General features: G+C 61.3%; 1 protein-coding gene across 3 annotated transcripts; it reads right to left on the reverse strand.

The window, feature by feature from the left end:
- Positions 1-2907: 2907 nt before the first annotated feature.
- Positions 2908-10060, reverse strand: ARRDC1 (arrestin domain containing 1). Of its 3 annotated transcripts, none has more exons than XM_027104165.1 (8): positions 9891-10060; positions 5144-5254; positions 4661-4711; positions 4405-4559; positions 4052-4234; positions 3780-3956; positions 3290-3695; positions 2908-3216 (listed from the first exon to the last, which is right to left on the reverse strand). In XM_027104165.1, exons 1-8 carry the CDS (start codon positions 10006-10008, stop codon positions 3152-3154), a joined length of 1266 nt encoding a protein of 421 aa, XP_026959966.1. In that variant the 5' UTR covers positions 10009-10060; the 3' UTR covers positions 2908-3151. The 3 variants fall into 3 exon arrangements, with proteins under 3 accessions (XP_026959966.1, XP_026959965.1, XP_026959964.1); XM_027104164.1 differs by having other exon boundaries at positions 3290-3707; positions 9891-10058; XM_027104163.1 differs by having other exon boundaries at positions 2908-3707.
- Positions 10061-12777: the final 2717 nt, after the last annotated feature.

The following is a 12777-nucleotide window of genomic DNA, read 5'->3' on the forward strand; positions in this document are numbered from 1 at the left end:
CGCGGCCCAGGGCGGGGCGGGGCCGGTCGCGCGCGTCTGCGCCTGCGCCCGCCCCCGCGCCTGCGCGCTGCAGCCCGAGAGCGGCGTCCGCGGCGCGGGCCTGCCCCGGCCGGAACCGGAGCGCGATGGCCGGCCGCGGGGGTGGAGCCCGGCGCAGCGGGCTTCCGGGGTCGGCGCGGCGCCGGACGTCGTCCTCCCGTAGTCCTCCAGTTTGCACTATATTCTCTCATTCTGCGTAGGCACTGTAGCGGGCCGGCCGGGGTGGGGAAGGACCCCTGACCTCTAACCCCGGACACACATCGATTCCGTCTGCCTTCACAGAAGGCGGACTTGGACTTGCGTCCTAGGGCGGTGCCCGGGTGGGGCTTGTGCCCGGTTGGGAGGGGTGCCCCGGTTGGGGCTGCATCCGGTTAGAGAGAATGGCCCAGCTCGGGGGTGGGGGTGCTTCGGTTATGAGGTGTGCCTGGCGGGGGGCGATGTCTTGACTGAGAAAGCTGCCCTGAGGCGGGAGGGGGGATGTCCCTTTGGGGAGGATTGCCTGCGTTGGCGGTGCTCCAGTTGGGGGAGGTGCCCCAGTTAGAGGGACTGCCCCAACGCTGGGGTGCTCGGCTGGGAGCATGTCCGGACTGTCGGGGAGGATGCCCTGATTAGGGAAGGTGCCCCGCTAGGAGGCTGTGCCCTGGCTGGGGACAGTGTCCTGGTTGGGAAGTGTGGGTAGGGTGGGGAATGTCCAAGGCGGAGGATTGTCCCTGTTGGGGGCGGGGGGGGGCGCTCTGGTTAGGGAAGATGCCAGGCTTGCCGGGGGTGGTGTGCTCCAGTTAGGAGGTGGCCCCAGTTGGGCAGCCTCTCGGGTCACCCCAGCCTTCTGCAAGCCCCCCAGTTATGCACAGGGCGAGACCTTTCCTGCATATCAAGCAGCCTTCACTGAACAGCCCACGTAGACTGCTTTAGGCCACCCACTCCCCGTAGCCAGACGTGTTTCTGCCATCCCCTGGGAGTTGAGAAAAGCAGCATAGACTGAAATTGGGGTTCTCTGGCCAGTCTTCACAACAGGAACTGGGGAGGCCCTGAGTCAAACGGTAATCTGGGCCTCACTCCTGTGCGGGTTCAATCTCGTGGAACATGAGACTCCAGGAAAATTCCACTAAGTGCACTGACGGTGCACTCAGCTGCAGAGGAGGCAGTGGACGATCCTAAGTACCAAGGAAGACTTCCCAGGTTTGGGGGGACAGCCTGAGTCAGCTCCTGACAGGCCAGGAACCCCAAGCTCTGTCTGGAGCCTCAGGACGGGAGGCTCAGGAGCGGTCTTGCTTAACAGCCTGCACAGCTCCACCAGCTTTCACCCGCACCTACTTCTCTGGCACCAGCCTTTCTCTCTCCACTCTTGCCTTGGGCCCTAGTTTGCCCCTACTCTGAAACACTTATATCTCAGGTATCTGTGTGGCTCACTTCTTGACAATCCTTGGGTCTTAAATACCACCTCTTCAGGGAAATGTCCGCTTGCCCCTATTTAAAAACAATACTGCACCCCAAAACTTCCTTGCTTTCTTTTACTCCATAGCATTCCATTGCCATATTGCCTGTCAGCCCCACTAAGTCCAAAAAGTAAGGGATTTTTGTTTTGTGTGCCCTAGTACCTGGAACAATGTTTGGCATGCAGGAGACAAAATATTTGTTGAAGGAATAGATGAGTTAAGATGTGAAAAAAAGTCCTTCATTAGGCAAAGACCGACTGTAAATGAATGTGTCAGAAGTAGGTGATGTTCCCATTCTGCACCATCAGCCCGACCCACCCTATGCTGGTATTGTCGCCGACCAATGATGTTAGGTGCTCTTCTCGGCACATGATGTGTTACGTGTTGACTCAGTGACCGTCAGGTCAGTCCTGGGAGGTGGACGTCGTTTTCATCCACATTCTGTAAGTAAGCAAACCAAAGCAGGGGTGTGCCTTCAAGGCCACACACTGTCGGGAGGCAGAGATGGGATTTGAAACAGGCAGAGTCTCAACTATGAGGCTACAGCTTCTAGTAGATGTTTCACAGGTTATCCTTCTTGTGGCATGCTTTGTGTTTTTGTCCAATATTCATCCTTTCCTTGTCCCACAAATAGTAAAGTTTTAGGGTACATGGCTGCCTGTACAGTTCCAACTGTAAAGGGTGGCCAGTGGGATGTGTGCAAAAGTGATACTATTTACTTCTCAGCGTGAGAAGCAGCATCCCTCAGAGCCAGACGTGGCAGTGGTGACGGCAGGGGCAGGAGACTTGAGGCCAAGGGTAAAGGAACTGGGGAAGCCTGCTCCCTCCCCCCGACCGGATTTCGTCTGGCACACGAAGTCTAAACTGCGTAGCCTGGAGTGGTGGGTGCCAGACGGCTAGCCCAAGATGTATGCTAACAAAATGGAACAGCGGTGGTCTTCTCCCTCTGTCACAAGGCCACTTAAGTTGATGCTGAGGCTCCAAACACGCAAGCCCGCCTCCGAGGGCAAATCCTGAAGCCGAACCGGGAGGCCAAGCGCCTGGCCCGGGCCTGGTTAACCGCCACGGACGATTCCCAAAGCTGGTTCTGCTCCCTGCCCGGATCGCTCCCCCGCCCCCCCCCACCTTCCGGTCCAAGACGCCCGGAAGGAGGAGGGACCCAGAGCGGAAGGGGGTGGGGTGGGTGGGGGGAAAACGACGGCAAGGGGCGGGGCCGAGGAGAGGGGCGTGCCCCGCAGGGAAAGGCGGGGCTGAAAGGGGCGTGCCCCGAAGAGGGCGTGTCGTGCATGGATGGGCTAGGCTGAGGGGCGTGCCCTATAGGGAGGGGAGGGGCTGAGAAGCCCGGGGGCTTGGGCACACCCACAACAGCCACTACCCGAACACGCACACACACCCGGCAGAGGAGGGCGTCCCACAGGCCACTGTGCCCAGCTCTACAAATGAAGCTTTTTATTTACACCAAGTCTCTCTAGGCCCCAACCCCCGGGGAGAGGCCGACTACAGGGGGGCTGCGGAGGCTGGTCGGGGCAGAAGCTGGTCCGGAGGCAGAGGCCGCAGGGAACGGCGGGCAGCGGCGGGTCCTGAGTGGGCCGGGCCAGGCCGGGAGCGAAGGCACGAGGCCCTGGGAGCCTAGTCCCAGGGCGTAGGTCCGCCCGTCCGGAGAAGGCGACATGGGGTCAGCTCCCTGGGGTTAGGCCAGGGTCCACACCGCCACAGCTCTGCTCATAGGATGGCGGGGCCTCTGCAGGGAGAGAGCCAGGTCTGCATGGGGCCTGTGGCTCCCCCTCCCTGCCAGGCCCCAGGCCCCCACTCACCATAGGGGTAGCCCCACGAGCTATACTCAGGCGGGAGGATCAAGGTACTGGTCGTGGGCACCGGCCCTCCAGAACCCTCTGCAAAGTAGGGCACGGTGGCACCTGTGGAGATGCACAAGGGAGGGGGCAACGGGTGGGGGGCAGGGCTACCATCCTGAGGATGGGGTTCAGGGGCGCCAGGCACAGAGCCGAGGGCTGCAGGCGGCTGCTGCTGCTGTGAGTGGCTCTTGGTGGAGAGGGAGACAGGGTCCGAGAAGAAGTGGGGGCCACCAGCCACAGCCTCCGCCTCCTCCTGGGGTGGCGCTGAGGGCACCACCAGGCCTTGGCCTGGCCGGGGGCTCAGTGGGACGTGGTTCACAGCGATGTTGCCGATGAAGACCGGGAGGGTCACGATGGCTTCCGGCGTCTTCAGGGAGACCTGGGGAGGTTATGCGAGTGAGGAGCCAGGCCACCGGCCCCTCCTCCCACCCCACCCCTGTATCCCTACCACCTGCAGGTAGTAGTCCACATGGATGAGGCTGCAGCCCGGCAGGGCGGACTGGGGCAGGGCAGGCACCAGGATCTGCTCTTGCCACTGAGCCCGCCTCCAGGCCTTGACGCCGGCGCCCTCCACCTCGGCGATGGTCCGCACGTCATAAATCCAGCGCTTGGCCTTGTAGGACACTTTCTGGGGAAGGGCCAGCCTGTGAGCCTGGGCAGGCCAGCCACCTACCCCTCCTCTGCCCCGTGGGGACAGGGCCCAGCAGGCGAGGGGACTCTGACCTGCAGCAGACTGGCCACCACAGGGCTGGTGTCCTTGCCTGACTGGTTCTCAATGTCAGCCTGCAGCCGCAGCACCTGCCCCACCACGTAGCCTCGGAGGTCGGTGCTGGCGGTGAGGACTACGCTGCCTGTCTTCACCAGCTTGTAGGAGAACTTCTTGGTGGTGGAGGCCACATTGGGTTGCTTGGGAGGAGAACAGAGAGGGAGTTTGGCAAGTGTGGGTAGGCGGGATCCTCGGGTCAGCTCAGGACAGAGAGGCCGCTGCTCTTCCAGACCCTGGCCGCCTCACCTGTGCTGGGGACAGGGTGTCAGGCAAGGGTGGGCCCACCCAGGAGGCCACTGCCCAGGCTCACCTCGATGTCTGGGATGCTATTCAGGTTCAGGGGGCTCAAGATGTAGAACACGCGGCTGCACTGGTGATCCTTGGAAAAACGTGGTGTGTCGATGGTGGCCCGTACCTGGTGCACAATCTTCCCAAAAGGGCCCTCAAAGGACGTGGGAGCTGTGGCTGGAGAGACAGCAGGGACTGGTACCCGACTGCCCCCTACCCCACCTCCCACCCACCCTCGCCAACTGCCACCACCTGGCCTGGCCAGGCTGGGCTCTCACCAGGAAGCAGGAACTGGAAGGGGAAGCTGTGCTCTCCAGCAGGCAGGCTCCCTGCAGAGACAGAAGGGAGGTAGGGGAGAGGGGACAAGGTGACCTCACAGGGTCCAGGACAGAAGCAGGCCCTGCAGCCAACCAGCTCACACTGCATCTGGCTGCTGGGCTCCTAGCCTCTGTCTCCAGCACCTCAGCAGCACAGGGCTGTGGCCTGGGCAAAGGATGGGGGTGAGAGCTTGGCTTGAACAGGAGAGGGGGCAGGGCTGTTCCGGGGGCCGGAGCCCATCCAAATCCAGGAGAAGGTGGCCCTCTTCAGCCACCCAGCCCCCATCAGGCAATGCCCTGTGCCTGCCAGGGAGGGAAATCCAGCAAGGGCACAGTCCTGGGAGAGGGTGGGCTAGCACGGGGATGCCAGAGGCGGATGGGGAAGTCAGGTGGACAGACCCCACTCTCAGTGGGATGAGGTGAGGGAAGGGTTCCCAGACTCACCCTTGTCGGCCAGGGACAGAGCGCTGTTGAAGTAGCCCTCCTCCACCACCCACGCTGTGTCATTGGCCTTGCTGGAGACCTTGCAGGACCCTGTGCAGGTCACCCGGATAGCTGCAAGGGGGGGACAGCATGAGCCCCAACCAGACTGGCCTGGGCCCCTCCCTAGCCCCAGCACAGGGATTCAGGCAGGACGGGCAGCACCCAGGACCACCCAGCTAGGCCCTGGGAAGGCCAGCACATGGCCTGCTACCCTCCAGAGGACACTTCCTGTCCGTGCCACATCTTCAGGTGCTCTCAGCGAGCCAGGGTGGCGAGGCACAGAGTTCTACCTGTCGTGCCATCCAGAACATGAAGGCCCTGACGGTCACCCAGATGACCCCTGGGCAAAGCCCCACCCCCAGCCCCCGCCCAACCAGACCTGTGAAAACCCAGCTCCCTACAGGGGTGCTTGGGAAACCCTAGGTGAACAGAGGCAGCTGTTTGGGGCAGCTGACGTCTGACCCCACCTTCCTGCTGCCTCTCAGGCAAGTCAGTTAGGCTGGGAGGCACCCCTTCAGGCTCCAGGAAGCTACCTATTAGCCCTCATGCTGCAGGAATGTGGTCAGACCCGCCTGAGCAGATAAGGAACCCAACAGTCTGGCACACCAGAGGGTGGGGACACCTTGGCTTCCTGGGCCAGTACTGCCCAGGAGCGCTGATTTCTGCATCGAGATGGCTTGGTCCTCCCCCACACTCCCCAGGGGAAGCACACACACCAGGAACCAGGCAGCAGGGTTGCTGCCGCCTTCCGCCCTGTGATCAGGAACACAAATTCCTCCGTCCAGAGCCCACTACAGTCAGAAGGCCATGGCTGGACCAGGCCCAGCCGAGGCCGGTCACCAGAGGGGACACCATGGCTGGAGACCCAAACAGGGCAGGGGGTGGGAGCTCAGTGACAGGTAGCCCTGTGGCTCCCTCCATTTCTTCCTCTCCCTGCGGGGCTGAGTCAAGGCCAAAGGCTTTAGCCTGCCTGCCCAGCTGCCCGTCCTCCCCTGACCTGATGGACTGGTGAAGGGAAGGTAACTCGGAATCTGACACCCTCCTGACAAAGCCATCAGGCAGGAAGAATGCAGTGTCTCAAGTGCCCAGGGCCAGGGGCAGCCACACCAGGTCTGTCTGTGGTCTCCCCAGGCAGGCCCCACCTTGCTGATGCAGGCCTCCTGTTGGTCCCACAGTGCACTGGGCTGCCCTCCACGAACCCGTGACTCGGCCTCCGCCCCATCAGCACTGCCAGTGACCAGCCCTCAGCCTCCGTGCCAGCCCAGGCTCACCACCCGGACCTCGGCCCTAATTTCTAATCCACGCTCCGCCCGTCATCCCCTCCTAGGGCCAGACCTGGAACTGTTCCCACCCTGGAGGTCTGGGACATCAGCAGTGCTCCTACAGACCAACACATCCCAAGAGAGGCACGGTGTGGAACGAGCAGAGAAGAGGAAGCCTGACTGTAAAGTAACTAGAAGACGTCCTGGTGGATTGCAGGCGTCACACTTCTGGAAACATTCCTCCTGGAGAGGGTGCGTCCCCCCTTGAATCCGGCTGCCCTGGGAATGCTGGGAACAATGGAGTGTGCTGGAAGGGGTGCGATGGTCCCCAGACTGGCCCAGTGACCGCTGAGCACTGTGAAGTGACCCCAGTGGATGGGACACGGAGCTGAAGAATCACCCTGCCGAGCTCTGCCCAAAATCCTAACCCACAACAGCACAAGTTATAATAAAATGGTTGCTTTAAACAACTTAGTTTAGGCGTGATTTGTTTGCTTAGAGGTGACTTTCACACAGCAGCAGATAAAGGAATAGCTGTCTAACCTCACTAGAATTCACGGAAACTCATGTGACTTACCATTTAACACATCAGATTGGCAAATATTAAACATTCTGATACGTGTCATAGAGAAGGTAGAAAAACAGACACTTGCTTATAGCAATCAACCTGTCGGCTGATACGACGGAGGCCCTGGAGAAGAAGCAGGCAGATCTGCTGTAATTTTACACACGCGTTCCAGGGATCCAGCAGATCCCCTTAGAATCTCACCCTGTTCACCCTGTTCAACACTGCTCCTAATAGCAAACAACCTAGGCATAGCCTACGCGTCCAAAAGCAGGGTGGCTGAAACAGGCACACACTCAGCCAGGACCCGGCTACACAATTAAGGTGAACAAGTCAGGGTGGCACCTGGCCCCAGAAAAACAAACCGGCCCTCGAACTCTGTGAACTTCCCAACGACTGTGCCAGGGCCCCCTCTGCACATATGCTGTGAGGCCCCTTCGGGGACCCTGCCTGGATGAACAGTCTCCAATCACCGACTGGAAACAAACTCCCATCCCTGTCCAATCTCTCCTCCGCAGGGGAATAATGGAGGCGCAGGGGGAACTGGAGGTTTGGGGCTGCTCCAGTTCTCTAAGGAGAATCATCATGTGGATCCTGTGCCAGAGTGGCTTCTGGAACTTTCCTCTTGAGCCAGCACTCTCACCTGTCCAGCAGCCCTCCTCCTATGTACCACCTGCAGTCTGAACACGAAGACTTCTGCTTGCACCCCGTCTGCTTGCTCCCCCTCTGGTCCCCAAGGTCTGTCCCAGCCTCCATCAGCTCCCTCAAACCTGGGGCAGCCCAGCCTCTGCCACATCCTTTCACTACAGCTCTAGCCTGCAAGCCACTTCCCTCTGTCCTGTTTCCAAATCTGTAACACGAGAGGAATGACAACACCCACCTCCCAGGGTTGCTATGAAGACTGATGGATTGGTCCTTGGGAAGTGGGAATGGCATCTGGCCCACGGTGAGAGCCCAGGGAGCTGGCAGAGCTGGCAGCTGGCTGCTACTGTTGTCCGGGCATCACCCTCCCTCGTCGCCCACCTCGAGAGCAGAGCACAGGGCAGCCCTGCCTGACCCCCAGCCTCCAGCTGGGCTGGACCCAGTCTCCAGCTCCATCTCCAGCCTTCTTCCACATCAGCTCCCAAGGCAGCCGGCGTCCCCAAGGCTGAGTGCAGACCATCACTGACACTCCTCAGTCAAGTGTTCAGAGGCCTGCTGCCCCCCCACCCTCCATGTCCTCCTGGGGGCCCCCCTATTGCATCAATGCCTGGTAACAAGTGTCTTTTGAGGGAAAGGAAAAATAAGAACCATGGTCTTTCCTCTCTCACACCCCGGCAGGGCCGGAGGCCTACAGAGGCCCCAGCACCAGCATCCCCCCTACCCCTGGGGGGCAAACTGAAAATAATACCCTCTCTGGCGCGAGGCCAGTCGTTGCTGGACTCTCCAGCCTGTGACCTGACCTGCTTCTCCCTGCCTCAGGGCTCTTACAGTCAGGGACTCCCTCAGCCTCCTGGGGCCCAGCTGTCCATTTACCCACATCCTACCCACCACGTGGAGGCTGCGGGGCTCTAACCAGCCCAGGTTAGTCACGCACAGCTCAGGCCACCCCTTCACTGTGGTCAACAACAGCCTGTTCGCCCTGGGCCCCAGCTACAGGGGGTGACAGGGCAGCAGGCCAGGAGGAGAGCTCTGCGTGGGGTCTCTGTGGTGTCCGTCTGTCCTCCAGCCACGGCCCACCCCTCCTTCCTGTGCCCTGCCAGCCGCACTCACCTCTCACTGGTGCCCCAGAGCAGAGCTGCACTGTCCCCCCGGTGCCCCTGCCACAAGCACACCTACCCCCACCCAACCCCAAACTCCAACTGGGGAGACAGGAAAGAGGCGACACGTTACGGAGGTGGGCGGTGTCACCGGTCCGGGACGGAGGAGGCAGCTGCCCAGAGAGGACGGTGGCTCTGCATCCTCAGCGGGCACCCCAAGCGCTGAACGGTCAACCACACGGGGGCCTGGAAGGTCAAGGCCCAGAGGGAAGCCCGGCAGCTGTGGTTCTGGCCAAGCACCCCAAGGTAGAGAAGCGCCCCAGGACGGACACACCACGCAACCTCACACTCAGAGCCGGGGTCAGGAGAGAGACCCCGCCCGGGCTGCGGTTCGCCCACGGCCCAGAGGGACCAGGTGTGATGTCCCCCGCAGGGCCCGGTTCACACCTCAGGCAGCAGACAGACGAGGCCAGCGCCGGCAGGGAGCCCTAGCTAGGGGCGCCGCAGCAACCGGATCCCCGGTCTCAAAGTCCCAGATATCTGCGCCAGCAGAGGGACCGGCCAGGAGGGCTCAGGTTCGGCTCCCAGATGCCCGCTACGGCGGCCTACGGCACGCAGGGATTATGAAGATCCTCCCAGCCCTTAGGGACTAGCCTCGGGCTGGGTGTAAGCAGTGCCCTGCAGCCCGCCCCCGGGGACCCGCACACTCGGCGGGGCTGCCTGGGTGTATGGGAGAGAAAGCCCAGCGCGGGCCGGGCTCCAGGTGAGGGCCCAGCAGCTGCAGGGCGCGGCGGACCGGAGACCCGACAGAGAAGGTCAGAAGCGTCGCGGGTCCAGGTCAGAGTGGCCTTCGGCGAAGTAGACAGGCTCGAAGCCCGCGCCCCGAGTCTGGACGGCCCTTGGCGGAGAGGACAGGAAAGGCAGATGCGGAAGGACTGGGCCACCCGGGCCTCCCTGCTCCGCCCCGACCGCCGCCGGCCTCCCACCCCCGCGGTCCGCCGCCCGGCCGGCCGCCCCGCGGCGCCCCCCGTAGCCGGACGCGCGCCCCCGGCCTCGCGTGTCCCGGGCCCAGCGGCCGCGCGCCGCTTCGGAGCCATGCCCGGCCCGCCGCAGGTGCGGCCCTTCCCGGACCCCGCGCCCACCTCGGAAGGGCAGCGGCGCCGCCAGACGCACGCGCACGGCCCCCGCCAGCGGCTCCCCCGGGCTGTAGACGACGCGGCCGTGGCTCAGGCGGACCTCGAAGAGCTGCACCCGTCCCATGCCGCGGCCCTGCGGGGCGGCCGCGCGCTGCCGCCCCCGCCGCTGCCGCTGCCGCTGTCGCCGCGCGCCCAGCCCCGCCCCCGCTGCCCCGCCCCGGCCTCCCGCCCCCCCCCCCGCCCCCCTCGGCCCCCCAGCTCCCCACGCTGGCTCCTGCCCGCCCCCCAGCCCCGCCTCGGTCCGTCCCCCCAACCCGCCCTTCCCCGCCCCGCCCCGGCCAGCAGGGTGGAGCTCGGGCGCAGCCCGCGGGAACCCGGCGCACCTGCGCCCCCTGCTGCCTCACCTGTGGAGGGGGCGGGCCGGGACGACGCCCCCTCTCAGGCTCCGCCCCGGGGTCTCCACCGTGCAGCGTCTCTACACTGAGGGAAGTCTCCAGGCTGGGCTTGTGTCGGGGCGGGGAGCGCTTGGCCTGCAGCAGCGGCAGGGAGAGGTGAGGGGTGGGGCTCGATACCCAGGGGCGGATTCGAGGGCAAATCCGGGAGTCTAGGCGAGAGAAGGCCGTGCTTGGCTTAGAGAAGGTGCTGGGCGCCTACTGGCAGGTTAAATATGGGGTTGCTTGAAGGAGGGCGTCAAGGTGAGGCCAAGTTTTTGTCCAGAACAGCTGGGCGAATGGGGTGGCATTTTTTTGATGGAGACAACCGGCCTAGATACAAGTTGTTTGGGGGGTGGGGAAGGGGAGAAATCGTGACCGGCAGAGTCAGAGGTGCCTGTTAGGCACCCAAGTGAACTGGCACTCCTAGGCATGAGTCTGCGGGAGACAGAGGACGAACGATTTGTTAGACCCTTGTTTGTAGATGGTAACTCTATTCAGGACACTGATGACATCAGAAGTGGGGGTGAAGCCAGAGAAAGCTAATCTAGCCCTCCAGCAAAAGGAGAGGGGCCTCACAGGCTGAAGGGTCCACTGGGCCAGGCTGAGGAAAGGCAGCAGCCAGGGAGGCCCTGAGGGCCAGGGGTCTGCAGCAGGCGCCAGGTCCACCTGGTTTACCCGGGATTCTGATGCTTCAGGAGGGAGGGTCTGACTGGCCAGCTTGACACTCTCCTGTCAGGACTGTGCAAACTCCCTGAACAAGGAGTTTGGGGTGCCCATGGGATAGGGAGGATGGCGGGCAGCCCCAAAAAACAAGTGTCCATGGCAGAAATCAAAAAGGAAGTGTTTGAGGAGGCAGAGAGAGACGCTGTGTTGGCTGCTGCTGAGATGGAGGAGATGGGGGCAGAAAATGGGTGACCTTACCCCAGGTCACACCTGTTTCCTACAATCGCACCCTATAGGGCTCTGCACGTCCTTTCCTCTGACCCCCTCTCCCCTCTAGAAGCTCTGCTGGTGTGCCCTCATGTCCACCATCATCACCACCCTAACTTTTGCTTTTCTCTAAACGTTCCTTTCCTCATGCTCTCACGGAGCCCGGGCTTCCCCTGGAGGCTCTAAAGTGTAAATGTTTATTTTCGTACAACCCCTGTACCTCTGGGCCTGCAGGTAGGGTGGATGCTCTCCTGACTCCTTATGACCACTTCCAGACCATTTTCCCCTTTGCCCTAATAGCTGCCAGCCTTAACTCTCATTTTCTCAGAAGAATAATTCATTCCCCCCTCCACTCTTGCTGTTACCTCCAAAGCCAAGGCCTGCCCCCCTTATTCTTTGGGGATTTCAGCTCCTGACTCACTCACTGTCATTCTCTCCAGCACCACTTGTGCAGGAATTCTGACTTCCGAATCCACATAGGTTTCCTTCCAACCTCAACCTCCTGGCCTCTGTCTTAACATGAACCCAGGATTTGTTTTAATCAGCTATGGTAAGGTGACAGACACAAAGCCAACTGCCTTGAAAGAAGAGTTTAGAACTTACAGCTCCCAAGTGGGGCACGCCACACTGTGCAGGGCCACATGGGGAAGCGCCAGTGCCATCAGGAACAGCAGGGAGAGGAGAGCTCGGCCAGAGCCTTTACCGTGTTTTCAGTGGGAAGGAGGCAGGGTACGCAAGTTTGAGCAAGTTTAGGATTGGATAGTTTGAATAATTTCAGCGGTCTCTAGTGGTCCAGTACCTGGCCCTGGGTGATTTAGGCAGGGAAATACTGGCTGGTGTACTGGTGACAGGAGGTGGTTGGGGTGTGGGCTCTGGATCGGTTGGTTTGCAAGTGAAAGGTGTGTTGGTGGGTGAGTTGTTTGCTGTCTCTAGGAATTAGCCAGCCTGGGAAGGGCAGTCTCTCCCCAGCCAGCAAGGCCCTCAAGATGTCAAAGCATCAAAAATCTAGAAAATAAAAAACATGATCAAGGCAGTGCTCATTCCCTTGACTCCTGTCCTCTGAGAACCTTCCCCAGCTGGCTTCAGCAGCCCCTCTTGTGGCTTTACGTTTGTCTGAACGTCACCCAACAACTTCTCTCACCCCTTTCCACTCACGCCGTTACTCCCGTCAGCAGGTGGGTTCCACCCCTCCCACTGAATGGGGCTGGCCCCTTGACTTGCTTGAACTGCCAGAGAGAGAGATGCCATGCCAGTTTCAGGCTCTATGAAGGGCTGGCAGCTTTTGTTCTCATTCCCTGACAGTCCTGAGCTGCCATGTGACAATACCTGGCTAATCCTCTGGAGAGATCACCTAGAGAGAGAGGGAAAGCCTGGACGTAAGAGTCTCAGACTTCTCGCCTCACTCACACATCCTGACTGTGGCTCCGTGAGGGACGCTGGCTGTTTCGGCTGTCTATCGTTGCATGAAAAACCACCCAAATTTATTACTTACTCTGAAAACTAGGTTGCATTCAGCTGGGAGGCTCTTC

The sequence above is a fragment of the Aethalodelphis obliquidens genome, unplaced genomic scaffold, assembly GCF_003676395.1.
Source record: "Aethalodelphis obliquidens isolate GAN/ISIS:26980383/991018 unplaced genomic scaffold, ASM367639v1 scaffold7, whole genome shotgun sequence".
Classification (NCBI taxonomy): Eukaryota; Metazoa; Chordata; class Mammalia; order Artiodactyla; family Delphinidae; genus Aethalodelphis; species Aethalodelphis obliquidens.